This window comes from Aquila chrysaetos, chromosome 3 (genome assembly GCF_900496995.4).
Source record: "Aquila chrysaetos chrysaetos chromosome 3, bAquChr1.4, whole genome shotgun sequence".
Lineage (NCBI taxonomy): Eukaryota > Metazoa > Chordata > Aves > Accipitriformes > Accipitridae > Aquila > Aquila chrysaetos.
The window spans coordinates 18,420,135-18,443,522 of NC_044006.1; the positions used below are offsets into that span (position 1 = coordinate 18,420,135).

Genomic DNA, 23,388 nt, shown 5'->3' on the forward strand with positions numbered 1-23,388 from the left:
GCTTTCTTGAAATGGACATTTCTTGCTGAGTTTTTGGAAGACTGCATTTCTTAAAGTGAAACATAAAAACTCCATTCACTAGCTACACATTAAAAACAAATGGCTAAAGGAAATATGTTAACCTATAAAAAACCTGGGAAATAAGAGTTCATACACAATTTAATTTTCTTTAATTATGCTTTATGTGTAATAGTTTGGATAATTGGAGTTTGAACCACTAGTACAAGCTAGTTAAAATCCAAATTTGAAAATTAGTGAGTAGGAACAACATAAATATGATGAACAAAGTGGTAGGTATATTAAGAAGTGATGCTGTGCTCTTAAAGGCAAAAAGAGTGATTACTGATTTAGTCTTTGGTGCCTTATATTTGTTTCTTCAGCAGTATGGTTCAGTACTGCAGTATGCTTGGAGATCATTGGAGTGCTCTAAAGAACTTGTCACATTATGTCATGTCATATTCAATCATATCACTGCTGTTAAAACAGGAGATATTTTAACAATGATATTTGTGTGATTAGGGATTATGAATGTTAGAGATGAATGCTTCCATGTCTGATATGACATGTAGCTTCATATATACTGCAGAAGGTGCTATCGTTTTTCTGTTCATCATTTTCATGATGTAATGAAATTGGTAAGAATAAGGTTGATATTCATAATTTACATGAGAGCAGAAGCTGTTGCTACTTGTTACTTAAGCAGTAACACCTCAACACTTCTACTGACCTTTACTTTCTTCTGTTACTTGAATTGTAATATGTCTACTAGATTACCACTGCATATCAATTATATCTGCTCTAGTGTTTGTCTTTATATGTCATCAGAAGAATAGAAATTAACAACTTGTATATTTTAGACAAGCTTAAACCCTGAAGGTTGTGGTTGGAAGCTGCCTAAAAGGTAGCTTTCTCACTACCATCAGTATAACCAGAAGTATTTGAAATTTAATTCTATTACAAAATATATTAGATTTCTGTGTTAGTAAGGGCATTCACTTTACAATTAAGTGTCTTTTATGATATATCAAGCAATATTTAGAAATTTTCAAAACAGTGGAATAGCAACATGGCAAAAATGTAAACATAATTACTGTTATAATTTTTTGGTGACTTTATTTTATGCACAATTTTAATTTTGGGGGTTTCTTTTCTGGTTTTATCTATATCTTTCTGTCGTGGTTTAACCCCAGCCAGTAACTAAGCACCACGCAGCCGCTCACTCACTCCCCCCCCACCCAGTGGGATGGGGGAGAAAATCGGGAAAAAGAAGCAAAACCCACGGGTTGAGATAAGAACAGTTTAATAGAACAGAAAAGAAGAAACGAATAATGATAATGATAACACTAATAAAATGACAACAGCAATAATGAAAGGATTGGAGTGTACAAATGATGCGCAGTGCAATTGCTCACCACCTGCCGACCGGCACCCAGCTAGTCCCCGAGCCGCGATTCCCCACCCCCACTTCCCAGTTCCTATACTAGATGGGACGTCACATGGTATGGAATAACCTGTTGGCCAGTTTGGGTCAGGTGCCCTGGCTGTGTCCTGTGCCAACTTCTTGTGCCCCTCCAGCTTTCTCGCTGGCTGGACATGAGAAGCTGAAGAATCCTTGACATTAGTCTAAACACTACTAGCAACAGCTGAAAACATCAGTGTTATCAACATTCTTCTCATACTGAACTCAAAACATAGCACTGTACCGGCTACTAGGAAGACAGTTAACTCTATCCCAGCTGAAAGTAGGACACTTTCTAAGGAAGAAAAGATGAAGGATAAAAAGTCTTAAGAAACAAAGTATAAATGTGTCCTTCTATTGTGCCTTTAAAAAAAGTTTTTCAAGCTGATATCTGTAATCTTTTTGTATTCAGGTTTCAGGTACCAGGGAGTTCCGCTGAAGCTAGACATTGAAAGTTAAGGTCTTTAGGGACCTCTTCTGATTGCTGTGACCTTTCAAAGATAATTGAGTGGTGTTGCAATGACATCAGCCAGCTCCTTCACCACTTGTGGGTGCATCACATCAAGCCCTATGAACTTCAGTTTACTTTGTTTAAATATTCCCTAACCAGACCCCCTTCCACTGAGGGTAAGACTTCCTTTGCTCGGACTTTCCCTTTGGTTCCCATGGCCTGGGATTCCTCGAGACCAGTCTTACTAGCAAAGATGGAGGCAAAGAAAGCGTCAAGCTCCTTGACTTTTCTGTGCCCTTTGTCACTATGGCCCCTACTCCATTGAGCAGTAGTCCCACATTTTTTCCTAGTCTTTGTTTGGATGTTTGTGTATTTGTGGAATCCTTTTTTTGTTGCCCTCCACATCCCTTGCCAGGTTCAACTCAGCTGGGCTATTGCTTTCCTAACCCCATCCCTGAATGATTATACAGTATCTCTATATTTCTCTAGGTCACCTGCTCCTGCTTCCACTCCTGTTACACTTTATGGCAGTGTAGTCAGGAGCTTCTTGTTTATCCTCGTAGGTGTCTTGCTGCCTGCCTTTGCTTGACTCCCTGCTTGTTGGAATAGACTGTTCTTGAACTTGGAGGTGATCCTTGAATATTCAACCAGCTCTCTTGGACCCCGTTTCTCTCCAGGGCCATATCCCATTAGATACTTATAGGCAGATCCCTGAAGAGGCTAAAGTCTGCTCTTCTGAAGTCTAGGGCTGCAGTCCTGTTTTGTGCCCTGCTCATTCCTCTTATGCTCCTGAACTTATTCTTATCATCCTCCTGACCATCTCATAGTCACTGTAGCCATGGCTGTACCCCAACCTTCACATCCTTCCTTGCCTGTAAGTATCAGGTCCAGCAGAGTGCCTCTCTTTTTGGCTCATCAGTCACCTGAGTTGGGAAGTTTTTGTTAGTGTGTTACAGAAACCTCCTAGATTTCTTGTGCCCTGCCGTTGTCCTTCTTACAGATATCAAGGTGGTTCAAGTCCCCCATGAGGACCAGAGCCACCAAATGTGAGGCTTCTGCCAGATGTCTAAAGAGTGCCTCATCTTCATCTTCCTGATCAGGTGGCCTATGGCAGACCTTCATATTGGTCTGCTCAATAATCCTGACCCATGACTGGCTCATCATCTGTCCCCAGGCAGAACTCCATGCATTCTGGGTGCTGTCCTGCTAAAAAGGGGCAACTCCCCATCCCCATCCTGGCCTGCCCTCCTAAAGGGTCTGGATGCATCCGTTTTAGTACTCCTGTCATGTGAGTTAGCCCACTATGTCTCTGTGATCCCAGTGAGGTTGTAGCCCTGTAACTGCACACAGACTTCCAATTCCTCCTGTTTTTCCCCATACTATGTGCGTTATTGTAGAGGCATTTCAGAGAGGCACTCAAAAAGGCCATGAGGGCTTTCTCTAAAAGGCTGCTGTTCCGTGGGCACTTCCTTACTTGGATTCTAGGGCTTGAGGTGATTCCACTTCAGCCCTATTTTGTTAGCTATTTCCCTTTAGTTCACATTATCCTGGGGCCTTTTGCTTGCTTGCCCCATCTACCACTCCCTTGATTGATTGTTGTAAAATCTCTCCCTCCCCTGTCATTCCTAGTTTAAAGTTGCTCTTACTGAGTTGGCAAGCGTCTTGGCAAAGATACTTTTGCTGAATTTAGTCAGAAGATTCCAGAAGATTCTCTCTCTTCCAAACAGCTGTCAATCCTCAGAGGGTCACATGGTCATAAAACAAAGCTCTGCTGTGGATACCTGCTGTGTGGTCAATTGTTGGCCCACAGGATACACCCAGTCTTCCTCATGCCCTTCCCCTTCCTCAGCAGGATCAAGGAGGAAAACCACCTGGGCCCTCATGCCCTTAACCATCACCCCCAGAGCCATGTCACACTTGATACTTTCCAGGTCACCCCTGGCAGCTGCTAAGCTTGTATGGAGTTATTTATGTGGGGTGATAATTCACTCATTTGAAACTGTTTTTAAAAAAATCACAAATTCAGGATGGTGTCCTACTATCAGCTTAACAGCCATCAGATAGGTACCAGATCTGGCTTGGCAGTGGGGAGGAACTATGTGACCTGAATAAGGGGAGCTGGAGGCCCCCCAGAGAGAAGCAGGTGAGCAAGACTGCTTCTGCCAGCAGTAGCAAAGCGTTAGATTGGTTTTGCTCATTTGTATATTCACAGCCTTAGTGTGCTACAAGTGATACTCTTTGAAATTGTATAGTTGCTACAATTCTTTTCTAAATACATTCTTTTTCTTTTTTTATTTACACTACTAATAGTTGATAGGGTCCACTGTTAGTGATGAAAAGCAGGACATTCAGAATTGTAGGAACCTTAATATTAAATAACTTTAAAATTCACAATGCATCTTGCTTTATTTTTTAATTGAAACATATAAGGTACTTATTTATAGATCACTCACTAATTTCTGAATCGTATGTTAGTAAAGTCATTGCAGTTTTCTTGGCTAGTACTTCAGAGACTCAGTATAAGCAGCAAACCAAATGTTCATTCTAACTATGATCAGCAGTCACTGTAAGCTCTTTAATACCACATATTTCAGATGCAGAATGTCAGCTACAAGTTATGAATAAATCAAACAATTCTGGAATGTGTCCTATGGAGGATATTGTTGTGGTTTAACCCCAGCCGGCAGCTAAGCACCACACAGCTGCTCGCTTACTCCCCACCAGTGAGATGGGGGAGAGAATCAGAGGAGTAAAAGTGAGAAAACTCATGGTTTGAGGTAAAAACAGTTTAACAGGTAAAGCAAAAACCATGTGTACAAGCAAAGCAAAACAAGGAATTCATTCACCACTTCCCAAGGGCAGGCGGGTGTTCAGCCATCTCCAGGAAAGCAGGGCTCCATCACGCGTAACGGTGACTTGGGAAGACAAATGCCATCACTCCAAATGTCCCCTGCTTCCTTCTTCTTCCCCCAGCTTTATATGCTCAGCATGACATAACATGGTCTGGGATATCCCTTTGGTCAGTTGGGGTCAGTTGTCCCAGCTGTGTCCCCTCCCAACTTCTTGTGCACCTCCAGCCTCCTTGCTGGTGGGGTGGGGTGAGAAGCAGAAGAGGCCTTGACTCTGTGTAAGCACTGCTTAGGCAGTAACTAGCACATCGCTGTGTTACCAACACTGTTTTCAGCACAAATCCAAAACATAGCCCCATACCAGCTACTATGAAGAAAATTAACTCTATCCCAGCCAAAACCAGCACAAAAATTTAAGAGGGTAAATGATTCTTAAAGATTTAATAAAGCTGCTTTATACAAATAATTTCAGAGGAAATGTACTAGTTATGAACATTGAAGAGGGGTGTGTGTGTATATATGCCTATCTAATGTGTTTGTATACTGTAGAATATGTTTCTGATTTTATAAACAATAAATTCTAAGATTGAACAGAAGCCCTAGACCCTGCTTTATAATTTAAAAAGGCTGTGTAGAAAATCCTGGGAAAATCATAGCTCTAAAACAATTGGTCTGTTTCGAAAATGCTTTTGGAGGTCTATGTCAAACCCGTAATTCTCTCAAAAATGATTGCATTTAGTCACAGGAAACATTTCTTCATTGACTTTTGCTGTTAACAGAGGTAAAGAGTTTACATTTCCTAGAAGGATGTATGACACTAATCTGCACATAGAAGAGGAAACATTTTAAATGTTTCAAGTTTCCAGTGTAGTGGTACAAACTTCAGAATGTTATAGATTAAACTTTTGAGACTTAAATCATCAAATTGAAGTTGCTAGCTAGTTACAAGTGGTCACTGGTTTAATGAGCTGCTATAAAGATGATATATTTAAATCTTCTCACTTGCAGTAGTAGAAAAAAAGCAAAGATATATTGGTTTGACTCAGTCTGACTACTTTTGAACAGTATTTTAATGATTTCCACGTTGAATTGCTTTTGTGTAACGTGTTAGTTTATTAGTACAGATTCTGATATTTTTCAGCTTAGGAAGATGAGTTTTCATTGTTTCTCACCTAGGTTTATTTTTGAAGCCATCAAGGTTTCTTGATTAATGGAGTACTAATCTAATGTTTAATAGGGAATAAGGGATTTTTATAATGTTGAATAAATTTTTTTCCATGTTTTAATTTATTAATTTGTCAATTGGAAATGCTATTACTACCTTGCTAAAGCAAAATTTCAGTGTTTGATATTGTCAGTTAATGTTATCCCTCAAAATGTATGCACTTTAGGAGTTTTCAAATAGACAAACCCAACAAAACTCCATGAAATAAGAATGACCTTTAAGGTTTTCAGAAAAGGTCTATGTAGAACGTAAGGGAAGAAACAGGTGTTGTGATTACGTGCTTGAAATGCCATCAGTGTTCCTGAAATTACACTGTTGAAATTGTTTTGCTGTTCTGTCTATATAATCATTGGTGTGAAGGATCGAAGTATTTTAACTTTTCCAGAAGAGACTGAAAATTCAACTTTGCCTCTACCAAATGAACAACATGAATTACACTTCCAGATGTCCTTCCTGTCAAATGGTTGATATTTGCAACAGGGTTTATAGAACATGTAGTGAATTATATGCAGAATCTGGAAAGAAGGGTGGGAGAACTTGATTTTTAGAAAATGGGAAAATCTGAAAAACGGATGAGGGAGGGCAAGTGGAAAGGACCCAGCTGCTTTGCCTTCCTTTTGGTTTTTTTCTGTTCTCACCCTAAGCTAAATTTTTATTGTATGTTTTAATCACAAGGACAAGTAGCATGATGTACTGCTGACCTTTTACACTACTATTTATTTTTAAGTAGTTGAAGTTTCTGTGAAGAATCATAGTGAAGATGAACAATGTTTTGCACTGTACTTTACATTTGTTTCTTTTTCACATACTGAATATCTCTTTGACCTTTGTTACCTTTATCTAAGTGTAAGAATGAAGTTTGGGTCTATTCGTGTTTTGCTTCACCTTCCTATGTTAGAAAACAGTTCTTAAAGGATTGAGGATGGAGCTTAGTGAACAGACAATCTGTTTGGGTCTTCCATGCATATAGAGTAATTCCTGAGACACAATGGAGTATTTTAATGGAGGTGAATAGACATTCTGAATTACAAGTATTTCATGTTGTGTTTGCAAGATGGGGGCTTATCTCTGAATTCAGGAGAGTTACTTCTATCAGCTTCAGAAGGTGTTGGTCTTGCTGGTATAGCTGTCTTTGAATGTATGCAAAGTATTGTTTGATTGAATTGTTATCCCTGCATATGAAATGCAAACTGCATAATCAGCCTCTGATCTTGGAAGTCTTCCAAATGAGACATTGAATTTAGATTGGTGTATTTGAGGCATGACAAGTCATGTCTTAAGTCACGTCTTGAGGCTGCTGAATAATGGACAAGGCTTGAAGTAATTTACTCCAAGCTGAGTTTTTTTTTCCCCCCAGTCTTGTTGGTAACACAGTGGGCCTGTTTTGTTTTTTTCTTTTCTTGAAGACAGAAAATGTGAATGCATAGTGTGGAAAACATTACCATTGTATTATTTTCACAGTAGTACGTATTTGTAGGACTTTCTGTTATGTTGTTTAAGTAGACTTGGAAGAGTAGAATAGGTTATTTTTAAACCGCAGTTGTTATGACTGCTTGTAAGGTATAGAGACATTTAAGAACCAGAACACTTTGGCATTTTGGGAGTATTGAAACATTTCTATAAACTGAAATTGTAATAGTTATATCTTTAGGAATTTTGGTTTGAAATAAAATATCTAACTCTTTTTTTGCTCTTAATATATTCTGAATGCTATTCCCCCCAAAATCTAGTTTGTTTATTTTAGTAAGTAAGCTTTTATTGAGGTTGGAATATTTGGTGTTCTTCCTCATAGTAAACACTCATGTAAATTAAAATGAATCTTATTTTTGTTAGGATTACTTACGAGTAAAATTTTTATTTACTAACAATTTTAGGATTAAAACTATATAAATAACATTGCTTTGTTTCATTTGTATTTCTTTTGCTTACCTTAGGTCGAGATTTGATATGCATACAGTCCATGGATGGGATGCTTATGTTGTTTGAACAGGAAAGCTATGCTTTTGGCCGTTTTTTACCTGGTTTTCTTCTGCCTGGTCCCCTGACTTACAACTCTCGGACAGATTCTTTCATTACAGTGTCTTCTTGTCGACAAGTTGAGAGTTACAAGTATGTGTTCATGTTCAGTAATTATAGTGTATTTTGGTGCTATCATTTAGTATGTAAACAAATTAAGTGATCATGTCTAATTTTTGTTGCCTTTACTAATATTGTATCCCAAAGCAGGTGATAGGTAGTTGCAGGAAAGAAGAAAAATAAAATGTTGTATATTGTTGAGTGATTACCATCTCTGTACAGTCATAGAAGAAAGCATACTGTGTGTCCTGAGGACTTTATGGTCCTATTTTATTTGTATAAATGTGTTAAGTTTACTAGCTTATCAAGGCACATCAGGTTGTCCTGCAAGTGCCAGGTTTTTCCCTGGTTCAGTCTAATCTGTGCTTTCAGTGTTGTCTGCACTATACTGCTTGAGCAAGATGTTCCTTCCAGTTATTTCAATGGGATTTTTATTTTGATGCAAGTAGGTGTTAGTCTGATGAATCTGTTCAGTTTTCAGAAAAGATTTGAGACAGGGCTTTGGCTTTTGTGATCATAGGATCCTCTCAAAGGAATGAGGGCTGGTGGGGAGAGATGGAATCCACCTGACAAAGCTGCAGAGGAGGCTTATAAACGTCCTTGACTGCTAGACTGACAGATAGGTGCTAAATCTAGCATGTGAGTGATGGTATAGGGTATAAGAGTCAAGTGCACCAAGGGGGATGCTTTCATAATACCTTAGAGGAAGTGGGATGAGCAGGCGCCCATATTAAGTGCATATTTACAAACACTTACAGCCTTGGAAACAAAAAGGAGTTGTGTGTGCAGTTAGAGATGTGACAGGGTAGCTTGCATGACTAAGGTGGTGTAAGTGACTCCAGGCTCTTCAGGAAGAAAAGACAGATGTGGGAGGATTTGTGTTCACCATGGAGGGAGCAGCTTGAATACATGGTGCTCTCTTACAGAACCACCATGTTGAGAGTTTATCAAGCATCCATCTGTTTAGAATCAGATGAATGCTTGAGGAAGGGGAAGTTGTGGTGGATGTCTGCTGTGAAGCCTTTTTTATACAAGAAGTTTCCTAATTGCAGGCCCTTGTTCTCATGGAGGACTAACGTCTGCTGGGTGGGCAACACAATGGACTTCAGCAATGTGGAAGGTTTCTGAGGTGCATTCGGGAAAACTTTTTTTGATGCAGATGCTAGACAGCCTGGCTAGGGAAGATGCTTTGCTGAGTCCACAACTCAGAAAGAAGAAAGAAATGTTTGGAGAAGTAATAGTCAGCATCTGCCGTTGAGTGTTGCAGACATTGGCTGCAGTAACCATGAGATGATAGAGATTAAGATCCTGAGAGAAGTGAGGAAGATAAGCAGTGGACTAAAGACTGTAGATTTCAAGAGAACATACTTGGGCTTGTTCAAGAAACTGGTAGGCAGGATCCTGTGAGAGACTGCCCTGAGGGGCAAAAGGGCTCAGGAGAGCTGCTGAATCTTCATGGGTAACCGTTTCAAAGACCAAGAACAATCCATTTCGATGTTCAAGAAAATAAGAAGTAGCAGAAGGCAGCTTGACTGGACAGGTAGCTCCTGACTGAGTTCAAATGGAAAAAAGAAATGTATGAGGTGGAAGTTAATATGGACTACTAAAGAGGAATATAAAATAATCATGTGGGCATGCAGGGGATGGGATTGAGAAGATACAAGCTTGGTTAAAACTTCTACTGGCAGAGGGTCTGAAGAACAAGGACTTCCACAGATACCTCAGATGCAAAAAGGTAGATCCAGGAAATTGACCCAGTACTGAACAGATTGGGCAACATTAAGAAAGGTGTGAAAAGACCAAGGAACTTAATGCTTGCTTTGCCTCATCCTTTCTCCATTAAAATTGACAAGGTCTGCTCTTATGCTTTTTGCATCTCTGTGCCTAGCAGTAAATTGGGGTGGTGTGCTGTTTGGGGTAGAGCTACTACCCATGATAAAAAAGAACTAAAAAATGGATGAAAAAGTGGCAGAGCTGTCAGGCTTACAGAGTAGTAGTTGTCTGCAGTTCTAACTAGCAGCCAAAGATAAGTGATGTTCCTTAGGAGCTGATACTGGAGCCAGTATTTCTGTAACATCTTCATCCTGGACAATAGGACAGAATGCATGTCCTGAAATTCAAGGACGATGCCAAATTGTAGGAAGAGGCTAATATAAAGAGGGTAGGGCTACCATTCAGAGGAATCTCATCAAGCTGGAGGAATGGGCTGACAAGTACCTTTAAGGATTTTTTCAGATGTAATCGTATTAAAGAAAATAAGAATGCCACTTTTTATAGGTTATGCCTTGGGAATCTAATCTGGGGAATGTTAATCTAACACAATGCTTTGTCACACTACCCTGCTCTATCACCTGAATTTCTCAAGCAGTACTCTTTTTTTATTATGCTGCTTAAGCTTGATCAGATGGTTTTTAGATTCTGGATATTGCATGAGCAGATTATAGACATCGTGTATTGTTTTCTTAACACAGGAGAAGATGTATATGTTGCAAGTAAAAGTAATTTAATAGAAAATTCATAGTTTTCCGAAGAAAAAAATTAGAATAGAATTTATTATTATTGGTAATAAATAAATATTTTTTCTTTAAAATTATTATCTCATGCATTTTCTTTATGTTTAGATTCTTGACTTTTACAACAAATGTGGCTAAAATCCTTCCTAAGTCTGTCACTGATTCACAAGTGTTCTGTCTTTATTGTAGGAAGGTGTAGTTTTAAAGGAACTCTTCACTTGGTTATTGGTCTTTAGTGCCAAGTGTTAAGACACTGTGGCACTAATCTCTAGTGTGTGTCTAAACTATTAGGACATTAGAATAGTTAAGTAATCCTTCTAAAGTAAAGAAAATAGACATGGTAAGAAGAGAAGAGGTTATTTTTATGGTATTAAACATTTTTTTTCTCATATTATAGTAAATGAAAAATACAGCAGTTCTATCTAGTGTTTTTAGCAGAAAAAGTTCCCAAATTTCAAATTACCCATCTTCCTATAGCTCATACAGACCAATGCCTTCATTTAAAAGCAGTATTTCCTGTGTTGATTCTGAATTCTTTCAAGGTCTAAAAGCAAAATGTGTCCTATTTAAATGATTGAATACTTCATGTGATGGCTGAATTGAAAGTTTGTGTTGGTCATCTGTGGCTTGAGTTTTTTGTGATGAAAGACTTGTATGCAGTATTTATGGTCAATCCATATTGCTGTTCAATGGGAGTTTGGTTTGAAAACTGTATATTAGTCCCTGATTAGTTAATAAAATGACAATGTGCTAGCCAAGACTATCAATAAAATACGGTGAAAAGAGAAAATTTTATTAGGTCAGAATCTGCAACTTCTCTTATAAAATGTGTTAAACTGAAAAAGGGAAGTGAATTTGTTCATATAGAGGACACCTAAAGACATGATAATTGTACTAAAAGCAGCTTATTTAGTATTTTTAACTAGGTCATAGCATTCACCTTAAGCAATTAAATTTCTTACTCCAAGTACATAGTTTACTTCTGCAAGTAACATAATTTTAGAAACTAAGAACCTTCAGTAGCGAGCACCACAATACATGCATCTGAAATGTGAGGGTTGCTGGTGTCTTCATTTTAAATCTATAACTTTGATAATATACAAAAATACATACTTTTATTTGTTAAATTGGAACATTCAGAACTGTGTTGGTTTGAGCTTAGAAGCTGATCGTGCTCTATGACTTCCAGAATTGAATGCTGTCTTTTTGGATAAGTTTTTTTTGGTTTTTTGTTGTTGTTCTTGTTTTTTTCACTTTTGTAGGAAATGTCAGTATTTTACAGATTACGTAATGTGCATACATGGGAAACAGGGTTGTTCAGTAAGTTAGGACACCAGCACAAATTCAGGAAAGAAATAGTTACAGAAGGGTCAGTGAGGACACAGTTTGAACATTGAGGATTGCATAGGTGTAAATGAGGATGGATAGATGGTGTGGAGTTTTTAAGGTAGTTGACGTCTTTGTTCTAATGTCTTCATTGCCAATTTTTCTTAGTATGATTGGTTGGCAGTTACAAAATAATAAAAAACCCACAAACCCACAAACCTCCTATCTATTGCAAGATGTGCCACCTACTGATGCCAGTTTACTGTCTTGGATTGGAACCACTTAGTTTACTTAATGGATGTGCTTCAGAGTGTGACTATTAAATATAGCAGATTGTATTTCAGGGTAGCTCAGGAGGTTTTTTTTTAAAGCTTAGTAAGAGAAAAAAAGTTTAATTTTTATTAGAATCCAATTTTCACAATTTGATAATATGTTGGTTTCTTGCTTCTGTCTTTGTGGTCTAGATTTCTTTCCTGTAATATATTTAGCTGTTGAATTTATTTTAACACCAGATAAATTCTGAATAGAAATGTTTGTTTTCATTTTTGCCTTTACATTTAGCTGTTATCCTACAGTGATATTTACCTTAACACCTTTCCTGATAATAGATGTGTTGCAGTAGGCTTTCTAACAATCCTTTTAGACTGTGCTTTTACTGTGTATGTATACTCATAATATGATAATTATATTTTATTTTTTATTTAATGTAAGGATATTAACTACAAAGATATTTTTTTTTTTCCACTTTTTTAAACTTCCTATAACAGATACCAAGTGCTGGCATTTGCGACAGATGCTGATGAAAGACAAGAACCAGAACAGCAAAAACTTAGTTCTGGAAAAAGACTTGCGGTAAAATCAGTTTATTTTACATAACCTGTATGGGACACTGCATACATGTTAAAAAGACCAACGCTAAGTAATGAATGGAAACATTGTCTGCTGACAAAGGACCTGATCCAATGGCCATTAAAGGCAATGGAAAGACTCCAGTAGATTTCTATTAAGATTTTTTTGGGCCTCAGTTGTTTAAGGTTGGGCCTTAAAACTCACTGTTGTTCTAAGGAGGAAAAAAAAAAAGATAGAACTCTGTACTGGAGATAACTGTTTTTAAGGCAGTCTTTGTAATGCAGAACCTAAACTGTAGTAAAATAGATAAATAGGTAAACATGAAATATTGCTCATGTTTCTAATTTAAGTCTATTTGTGATTTTGTATTGGACTTACAAAATTAACCTCATTCTACTTGGGGAATTCTTTGTACTTAGAGAAAACTCAGCAGTGAAAAATGTTTCCATAGTCAGTATCCTGGACTCTTTTTGTCAAAAACCTGTGGATTCAATGGTCTTCAGGAGGTCCCTGTGACTAAGTTTAATATTTGAGCTGCCTCCTATTAAGAGGAAGAGAATTTCATTCTCTGTGGTCCTGCAGTAGAATTGCTTGTCTGCTAAATATACTGTGTAAAATGCTAGCTAGATTCAGCATATTTCAGGTATGACAGTAAAATATTGGGAAAGCATCTTCCTTCCAGTGGCTAATTGTAGAATTTTTTCAAACTGTAAGTCAGTCAGAATCCTACATCTTGAATTAGGAGAAGACATAGTTTTTAAATAAGAAATTTGGAAGCTTTATCAGATATGCTGCAAATTAAATACATTTTTTTAATCTAAAATTAGAAGCATACATGGAGACAAATGTAATAAACCTGGCTTTTTTTCGCTTTGACTTTTAAGATGGCACTTCCAGCTTCATATATCAGATATGCCAGTAAAGAACGCATTCTATGTTCTTTAAGCAAAATGATTGATACTGTTCATATAGGAAGTGCTGATAGTTAAACTTTGATTTTTTTTTTTTACTCCATAAATTCTGAATTTCTGTTTAACCACCTTGGCAGCAGTAAAAAGCAATTTTTGCATGTGTGAATGAGTTGAAATTTCTCAGAGGAGCTGAAGTAACAAACCAATGAAATGTATCAATAAGCAGTAGTGTTGTTTAAAGAAGTAACGATATAGGCAAGGCAGGATTTGTTAAGTGGTTGCTTATTATATCAGTTTATGTAGTTGGAAAAGTAAACAAGCTATGGTATACACAAACGTTCTTCAAATTGAAGGATGTACATTAGTGAATGCAAGCATGAATATTGGCTTACAAACCTCAAACTTTGTCTATTTTTCCTTTTACATGTATTGGTAGAATAAGTTACCACCTTTCGCTCTCTAACCTTGCCCTTAATCTGGGGACATGTACAGAGGCAGACTTAAAAGATTCTAATACTCTGTTCTTGGATTTAATAGTTGAAGTATAAAGCATTTTCATTTTGAATGGGATGTGTATTTTAAAATTTAAATATACTTAAATGAACTGCATAGCCATCAGTCATGATTATTTTTAAAAAGTGGATGTTTTTGCTGCTTCACTCGCAATAAGGAAAGTTACCAACTGCCTTTAAAATAAGAGGATAACTCTCTTTCAAAAAAAGACCTTGATTTTGCTTTTCTATCTATGTTGATGATATTCATGTAACTTGATGAGTTCTGAGCCTTCTCCAAGTTTTGTCTTTAATACGCAGCTGTCAACTGATCTCTGGAGTATGTTTTTTCTTTTGAAGGTGGATTGGATTTTAAACATCGGAGAGCAAGCACTGGATATATGCGTTGTCTCCTTTAATCAGGCAGTTTCTTCTGTTTTTGTGCTTGGTGAGAGAAACTTCTTTTGCCTTAAGGATAATGGGCAGATTCGATTCATGAAAAAGCTTGATTACAGTCCGAGTTGCTTCATTCCTTATTGTTCAGGTTTGTAAAAGGAAAATTCATCTTTACTTTAGCTTGGTTACTTTTACAGCTAAGATTTTTTTTTTTTCACTGAATAAATATATTTTTCTGAATAAGCTGTTGATTTGTAGAAAATCTGTGGAATCGGAATGCTCTTTTTGGATGAAGCAGGTTTATTTTCAAATGTTACTTAGTGTGAAGTCTCATAATTTTTAGAATCTAAATAAGTATTTTCTCATCACCAAATTGAGGTACTTGTCTAGTGTTTGAGTAAGTTTGCCCAGGCTACCAAAGCAACAAACATGAAAGAGTGAGAGATTTTGGAAGAGTAAACTAGTGTTTGAGGACCTTCTGTCATTTACTGATAGTTAAAAAAAAATAAAATAAAGTTTACTGTTAGGAGATGAAACTAAATTATTATGTTGTGTGGAAGCAACTGGGTTAGATGTCACTATAGAACTACAGATTCTTAATACCTATTCTATATTAATGTTTCAAAACTATCTGATAAATTTTTACACCATTTTTTATTTTAGACTTAAAATATCATTTTAGACTTTATGAATATGATTTTAACAATCTTCACATTTTATACTTTCTGATTTAAATTATTTTGTAAATAAACCCTATAAATGCATACATGTTTAATCAGTATTCACAAGTCAATGAATTAATGAAGAGTATAAGTAGCTGATATTTAACCAATGTGTATTTTGTCATATCTATCCTGGCATGCCAACATGGCAATTATGAGTCTTTGCTCGTCATGTTTTAAATTACCAAACATGGCTGGCTAGAACCTTGGAAAGTTGTGGCATGCGTTGTGTTGTATGCAACTGAAATTGGTATCCATAATTAATCACATATGTCCTTGGTTATTGTCAATGTAACTTTCATAACTTTTGACACTGTAATTATATTAAATTCATTTATAACAAGTAATGGCTTAAAAGGAAAAGGAAAAAATAGTGTAATGATACAAGCCTCCAAGAAAAGTACTGGCTTTTGAAAGTCTTTCATCCTAAAACTGTTTTTATATCCTTAACAGTGAAAGAAGGAACAATAAACACTCTAATTGGAAACCATGGTAAAATGTTGAATGTTTATCAAGATGTTACACTGAAATGGGCCACTCAAGTTCCCCACATTCCTGTATCAGTGAAAGTAGCAAATTTACAGTAAGTAACTTGTTAAAGTTTACTTTTTTCAGATTAATTTCCCATTGTGAAATTTGCTTCTAGATCCTATTAAACACTTGAGGTATGTAACAAAGTGACTTATAAAAGGAAAATTCAGCGTTTTTTCATTGTTTTGTAAAATATTAATTTCATTAATGAGCATACTGTTAATTCTAGAAGAATACTAGAATTGCTATACTGTGCTTTAGATTTTCGGTTTTTCTTGAGTGAAGGTAGAACCTGCGGTCTCATACTTCCAGTGGAGTAGTTTCTTCTTTAAAAGAATGAAAAGTGAAGCTTTGCAATCTGGTAAGATCCTTCCCTGAGACAGGAAAATAGGGAATCTCACTGGAAATCTGTTCTTCATTAAGCATTTAAGAGCATATGAATTCCAGAGATGATTTGTTGGAACAGATTATTACACTCCAATGTTAAACTGTGGAAATTAAGGAACTGTTTAAATTGCTGAGGATTGTACTGCAACAGACCAAAACTTTCTTTAAAATACACAGACCGGTCAGGGAAAAACTGACTGGGCAGGGAGATCAAGTGTAGAGAAATTACAACATACTGATAACTTGTGCTGAGTCTGTCACTGAAATAAGCAAACTACAGAAAAGTTCAGCTAGTGTTTTTACAATCCATCTTATGCCTGTACTGTGTGCCACCAGAGCTGTGGTGAGTGCTGGTTGCCCAGTGCCTGTGACCATATGGGATCCAGTAGGAGTGGCCTTGTCAGGTAGATAATTTCTGATCCCCAGCAGGTTTGTGGCTGCTGTGCCAAGATACACTGGATTGTTGAATACTTGATCATAAGTTGCACATTTTATCTTGTAACAAATGAAAATGCAACATCTGACTAACTAGCTTTACTGACTTCTGCAGAGTAATCTGAGGGATGTTCATGTTGTGTTTGGTACTAGTGGTTACTTAATGATTTTTTAATAATTTAGAATTTAAATTTTTTTTAGACTCTCTGGAGAGAGTTGTGCTGGCTTTCATCCAACAGGTCTTACAAGTAAAATATAATGAATAGTGTCAGTGGGCCAGTTAGTATAAACCAAAAGTTAATTATGCAGGATATGACAGTACATCTTTTGAAGTTCGGAAAAATATTTGTGTCAGAAAAAATTTGAAGAAGGTATTGATTTTTACAACAGCGGATTGTACTGACATTTGTATGTACCATTATTTGTTTGGAAACTCGTATTATTGAACCATCTATTTCAATAATGCCTCTAAGAAGTGTATGCAGATTCTGGCTGTTCTATGTGAACTGTAACACTCAGTAGTTTGATCTTAGTGAGAATTTTGAGAGCCTACTGATTTGTCCCAGATAATTTTGCTAGTTAGATTTGGAATTCCCGCAGACCAACTAATGCTAGGGTTTGGTTTGGGGTTTTGTTCTGTAGAGGGTGGAGAGACAGCAATCTAGTTATACAAACTTCTTTATAAACTTTATACAAGTACTGGTAAATGAAGAAACGTCTTTGTGTCTATACCCAATGGCCTGAAAGGCAGGGAGAAGTCTAGGGCATATGTGTTTCAGAACTATGCTTCTGTCTTTCTCTTTAAAAATATGTGGTATGCTTGTACTTCTTTCTAACATTAAAAATAAAGATGGGCTAAACAGCAAAAACTGTGGTAAAGATTATAGAGGTAGTAATTTGGCTGAAACAAAACATACGTTTTTTCTAAAAAAAAAAAAAAAAAATTTGAAAGGGAATTCTTTGTGAGCCAATGTGATAATTTTCTAATACTCCACTCAAGAGAGGTCTCAGTCTCAACTGGGGCCTCTGGGCACTACTGTAACATAAATAATATTAAGTACTTTAATAAGCATAGAGTTGTTAATCCTACACTGCTGAGAGATTGAAGTGTCTTAAATATGACGTATGTCAATTAATTACTTTCACATTCTTTCCACTTTTATTGCAATAATACTTACAAAGTAAATGGAGTGTTCTGAAAGCAGTTGTCTCGACAGATCATATATATTAATCTGTATTTTTTTGTTGGCATAATGTCTATTACTTCTAATGTAATAGCTCTGGCTTGCTGGATAAGAAAAGCATTATTAGAAGCTATTTTATATAAATGCCTTGGGGCAGGGCTAGTGATTGCTTCATAAAGGCAGTCATATACTTTATCCTATAATCTTGATAGTCTACTTCTAAGATCAACTGTTCAAGTGCTTTGGAGAATTCCAGCCAAGTAACTTGTGTTTCTAGTGTGTGCCCCTCCTTATTCTTTATGAATTGATTTTTCCTCTTACAATAATGTGAAATGCAGTATTTTCCTTTTGCAATACCAGTAAGGTAAATAATGATAATAACACACTACAACATGCCTAAACTGCATGATTTCCATCACATTTTTAGAAACATGCAAGGAAAAATGAATCAAAGGTAAGTGGTTACTTACAACATTTTTTGTGAGGTGTCTCTGCGCTCTAAAAGTAATGTATTTTTAAGCCGTTTAACTACACTTTTTTGCCTTCTCTTAAAACCTGAATGCTCTCTGTCAGGAAGTTGAAAATTTCCTATAAAAGCTTGTGATCAGAAAATTGAACTACAGGCAAAAATTTGAGAGTTTATCTCATTCTGGGTTTTACCTGAAGATCTCTATAACTATGATCACTGAACTGGAAGTTCAGTTCTAATCATTGTTATAGAAGTTTGTCCCTTATTTTGTTGGAAGTTTGTTTTCTGGTTCTGTTAATGTATCATAGTTACTAACTGTTTATGACATTGTTTTAATGTCCAGGGGACTCCTTACACTGACAGTTTGGATTAATTTAAACTGCTTCAGACTTTGTCTCAGCACAAATTCATCTTCCCATTGATAAGCCTGCTTGTACAGTTATATTTTTGCATGCCCTGTGTTGTCATCCTTGAAGTTACAGCTGTGCAAAAGCATTCTCGCTGAAACTCTTGAAGGAAATAGGTGTTCTGCCTGAGTTGATTAAAAACCCCCAAACAAACCTGAAAAAACCAAGAAAAACCCCTCTTCTAGAGTGGTTTGAAGAGAAACTGTCCATATGCAGCAGTTAGAACAGCTGAAATCTGGGAAGTTACACAAAGGAATTGCAAGAATTCCTACTCTCCTCAAATTTTCAGTGTCAAAATGGTAATTGTGAGCAGCAGTGTTTGCTTGGTATCCATCATTATTATATAAATATCTTCTTAGCATTGACTTCAAAGTCCATTCCTTTTTTTCTTGCCCTTTAGTTTCCATTTTTCTGTTTCATCAGAGACCTCTTTTCCAAGACCTTCCTTGTACCTCCACATCTCCTTTGCAAAGGAAATTTCATGAGCATTATCTCTTATGTTTATAATTCTCAATTCTATGAATTTGTCACTTTTTGATGCTTCTTGAGATGTGTTAGATTTTTCTCTCTCTCTGTCTGCCCCCCTCATAATTCAGGTAATTGTGTGGGGAACAAGCCCATAGGAATGTGGCTCCTATGTAGAGTTCCTGTTAGCTAAAGCACCTCATATGAAAGTAGTTTTTTTCCTGTTGGCAGGAATTTAAGCCTGTAAAGGCAAGTGACTTAATGCTCCCCCACCAAAAAGATGGGTTATGTTTGTCTAAATCATCTGAAATAACTTGTTCAGAAAGTAGCAGAAAGTCACTTTTTAAGGGCCTATCACAAGTTGTATTTGTTTTTCTGTGCCTGAATTATCCTATCTCCATATGCTTTACCATAAAAGGTCGTTGGAGTAGAGTAAAATACTTAGACAACTACTTTTCTATTTATTTGACACTAACTCACTTGGCAAAGCTGTTCCTAAGAGTACCATGTTTTAATAGCTGATTGATTGCTCTAAGTATTACTCTGACCTGGCTGGCCTGAAACTAGAAAGTTATGTTAAGGTGCATTCAGGCACAATAGCACGTGTTGCTAGCCTAAGGGATGTTTCCATCAGAAACATCTGAAATGCCACTGTGGGTTGGGTTAAAACCACATAGATAAGAGCATTATAGCTTGGATGTAGTCTCAGGAAAGGGATTTCTGCTTTGATCGCTTCCAAGTTAAAAACCTGTTTTTGCGATAGGAAAGCATAAAGCCTTTAAATCAGGGACTTTGTTTCTCTGAACATTTTTAAAGTTCACTAGTCTTAATTTTACTACTTGGTGTTGTTTGTACACAGTCTTCAAGTTATATCTGATAAGCCTGTGAATGCTGAAAGGTAGCCTGACTTTTTTCTTTTAAACTGAAATAGACTGCAAACTTCCCCAAATACCTCTTTTTTCCAGTCAGTATTTTGTGATGTCCCTAATTATGGTTCTTTGTGCTTTCAGCTATTGGCTAGAAATGAAGTCTGGTGTTATCTATATGGCAAAAAAATGTTGATTTAATGTAGAATTTATCAGCAGGCACAGTTCTAGCAGTAAACCAGCCTTCTCTCAGGGTTTAGGTGATGTGTTGTGGGAAAGATACTTCTTCCCTCTCTGTTTAATATATTGGGGACTCTTACTACTTTAGGCACCAGTTTGTCAGTAAACTTCATGTTTAAATGAAGGGTATTTTCACCTTCAGCCACATTGGAATTTGATTAGAAATACCCCAAGGAAAAAACTTTAGAGTCACCTGTAGTGCTTGACTATAGGTAATCGGATGCTTTGCAAATGTGGTGCCTCTTGCTTTTAGGAGCTACATCTGGGAATTAGAATGTAGGAACCAACTTTCTTTTGTGAGCCTTTATATGTACTACTATATCTGTGAGCAAGAGGACTGTTCTTCACGGAAGAAAGATTCTTGAAGCAAATAACCCACAAAATGCCGCATATGCCTTGTAAAATGTGAAGTTCCTTTTATTACAAGGGGTTGACAGGTATGGACAAGTTGGTGAAAATGACTAGAATATTTGCTTTCACCTTCATTTATTTGACAGATAAATATCATTTTACTTGGTAATGGAACAGCATGTTTTTTGAAGAGGAAATATAAAGCAGTCTGGAGAGTTTTTTTGTGCAGAAGTAATTTATCACCTCTAAAGAATAAGAATTTCTGAGTTTCTTAAAATATTAAATTTCCAGAACCCAACTTCTTAGCTTGAGTTAAGCTAATAAATAGATTTTCATTATTTGAGATGGGGAAAAAAAATATATTCTTTTTAAACAAAAGTAACTGTTAAAAAGCCGGGAAATAAAAGTAGACTTTATATGTTCAAGGTGGCAAGCAGGGCTACTTAGTAAGCTTTATCCACACTTAACTCTTTATGAACTTCAAGTCTGCCTAGGTTTATACTGAGGAATGATCCCATAAAAATATCACAGGGTTCCATGTATTCACCACTGATTCTGTTTTGCTCAGTTTGCAATCAAAAAGTGATTTTTTTTTTTTTCTGCTAATTGCTAGCATTACAACTGGCTGTGGTATTTGAAATTTTCTTAGGCAATTTTTTGTTATTGCTTCTCGAAGTATGGTCACTGCAGGCTTGACTATAGGGGTCATGCCTGAACTCCTAACATCGGTGTTGTGAACCACCAGCCCATTAAGACTGTATCACATAGTAATGTATTTATCAGCCATCTCTTAAACCCAGCTACTGGCTTTTGGTGTTCAAGTTTTGACTTACCCTGTTACGTATTTGATTATGGTTTCTACTGAATTAGAGACTTAAAGTAATAAATTTAAATTTGCATTGTGTAGGCTGAGATGCAGGAAATAGTGCAGCTTACTGAATCACTTCAAAGTTGCTGACTTAAGATGCTATAGTAGTGTCCAATTTTCTTACTACTTATAAGACAAAATAAAGTAATTCAGTAGGTCTAAAATTTCTAATGTTGTTCTTGTATGAGTCCTTCTTCCCCTTGCAGAAATAATAAAGAAGCAGAGACTATTTGACTAATGAAGGTACTGAAAATTAATTTTCTATGTGATCATGTTAATTAGTGTTGAATATTTGTATTGTCCTGTGTGGTGCTGATAGCCATAGCTACTGCACTTCCCTGTCTCTTGGAAAATCCCCACTTGTGTTACGGTTACACAGGTACATTACAAGAGAGTATTTTACAGTGTTTTTAAATACTTACAAGTTAGTTTTGGAGACTGTGACTTCTAATTTACTGAAGCAATAGTCTCTTGCTATGTGCTGAGTTATTGTTTTCTAGCTCCCTCTTTCCATTTCTTTTGCATCTTTTCTGATAAAAGCATGTGTAATATGAATAACAGATGAGCAGTGTAAAAAGATGTGTACAATTTTGCTTAGTTATCTAGTAATTTCCAGCCTGTTTTGCTTGAAGGTAGTGTCTTTGACTTTTCTGTTTTGCCATATGCTACTACTACAAGTATGTGGCGTTCATTCTTTATAACCAGGGATGACCCCTTAAGGATACTTACAGAACAAAGTGGGAAGTTTTTTTGGCTTGGTAGTCTGATGTACCACCTTTGAACTGTCAGTGTTATTGTTGGCCTTGGCTATTTGAGGACCATGGGAGCAACAATGAATGCAAAAAATTTCCTGATGCTTTAACCCTAGGTTCAAAAGAGTATGTGAGGAAGGGTTGGGTGTTTTAGTAGTTTACTGTGTATTCCAGTACTCTGTTCCTGTCCACTCTCTCCCCATTAGTCTGCAGCTTGACTGCAAGGCTGAGAAGTATTGCTCTGGTGACTCTAACCAATAAATTGTCCGTACACCACCTCCAGTGCACTTTAAGCGTAAGCCAAGTGATATGTGCTGCTGCACTTCAGGATTGCTAATCAGTTTGTGTTTTGAAGGGAAACACACTACTGAAAGAGACATTTATTGTGTTTATTGCACTTAAAAACAATCCCATCTTTACCCCAACACCGAACAATTAAGAATTTTACAGTTTTTAGACCATCCATGGAGAGAATCACTTTTTTGCCTTCCAGAAAAATGTTTAATACAATACTCCTTTTGGGTTTTCTGATTTGTTAGTATTCCATAATATTAGAATGACTAGTAAGAAATATGTGGTTTGTATACTTATTTATTTAATGAGGTAGAAAGTCCCTGGAGATGGTTGTTCTCTGGCTTCACAGAATCAAGACTTGTCTTCTGTGTGTGAATAATAGCTTGAGCCTGACATAGTTAACGTGCTTGTAATTTCAAGGCACTTTATCTGAATAAGTTTATATATAAAGTCTCTGATTCAGCAACCTGTCTCCATAAAAAAGAGAACATAAGCTAGTGTTAAATTCTTTGTTTTGACATAGGATTAATTCCCAGATTTGAACTGATACATAGCCCAACAGACTGATCAGTTTAATTTAAATGAGGTACGTGAATCAAAAGATTGGAGTTCAGAATTCTGGTGTATAGCCATTGGTTGAAGTTGTGCTTTATGAAGTTTTAGCTTCCAATATTTTTTAAAGAAAATTAAAATCTGCAATCAGTTTGCAAGTGAGAAAATATTGGCCTGGTCCAGATATGAACTTGAAATTAAAACTTGTTTTCTGGCACAGAATCATAGTACATTGGGTGGTTAGATGAACGTACTTTGTGTAGCTGGGCTCTCCAAACAGTAGAAAAGCAACAGGAACTGAATTTAACTGAAAAAAAAA

At 36.5% G+C, this 23,388-nt stretch overlaps 1 protein-coding gene across 4 annotated transcripts in view; it reads left to right on the forward strand.

The window, feature by feature from the left end:
• The window catches only part of BBS9 (Bardet-Biedl syndrome 9), a 329,252-nt gene that overhangs the window by 24,720 nt on the left and 281,144 nt on the right, over positions 1-23,388 (forward strand). For all 4 annotated transcript variants that reach the window (XM_030007534.2, XM_030007536.2, XM_030007535.2 and 1 more), the window contains exons 6-9: positions 7,919-8,093; positions 12,667-12,751; positions 14,511-14,694; positions 15,722-15,851. In XM_030007534.2, coding sequence (XP_029863394.1) covers positions 7,919-8,093; positions 12,667-12,751; positions 14,511-14,694; positions 15,722-15,851 — 574 coding nt within the window. The remainder of the gene's footprint in view (positions 1-7,918; positions 8,094-12,666; positions 12,752-14,510; positions 14,695-15,721; positions 15,852-23,388) is intronic.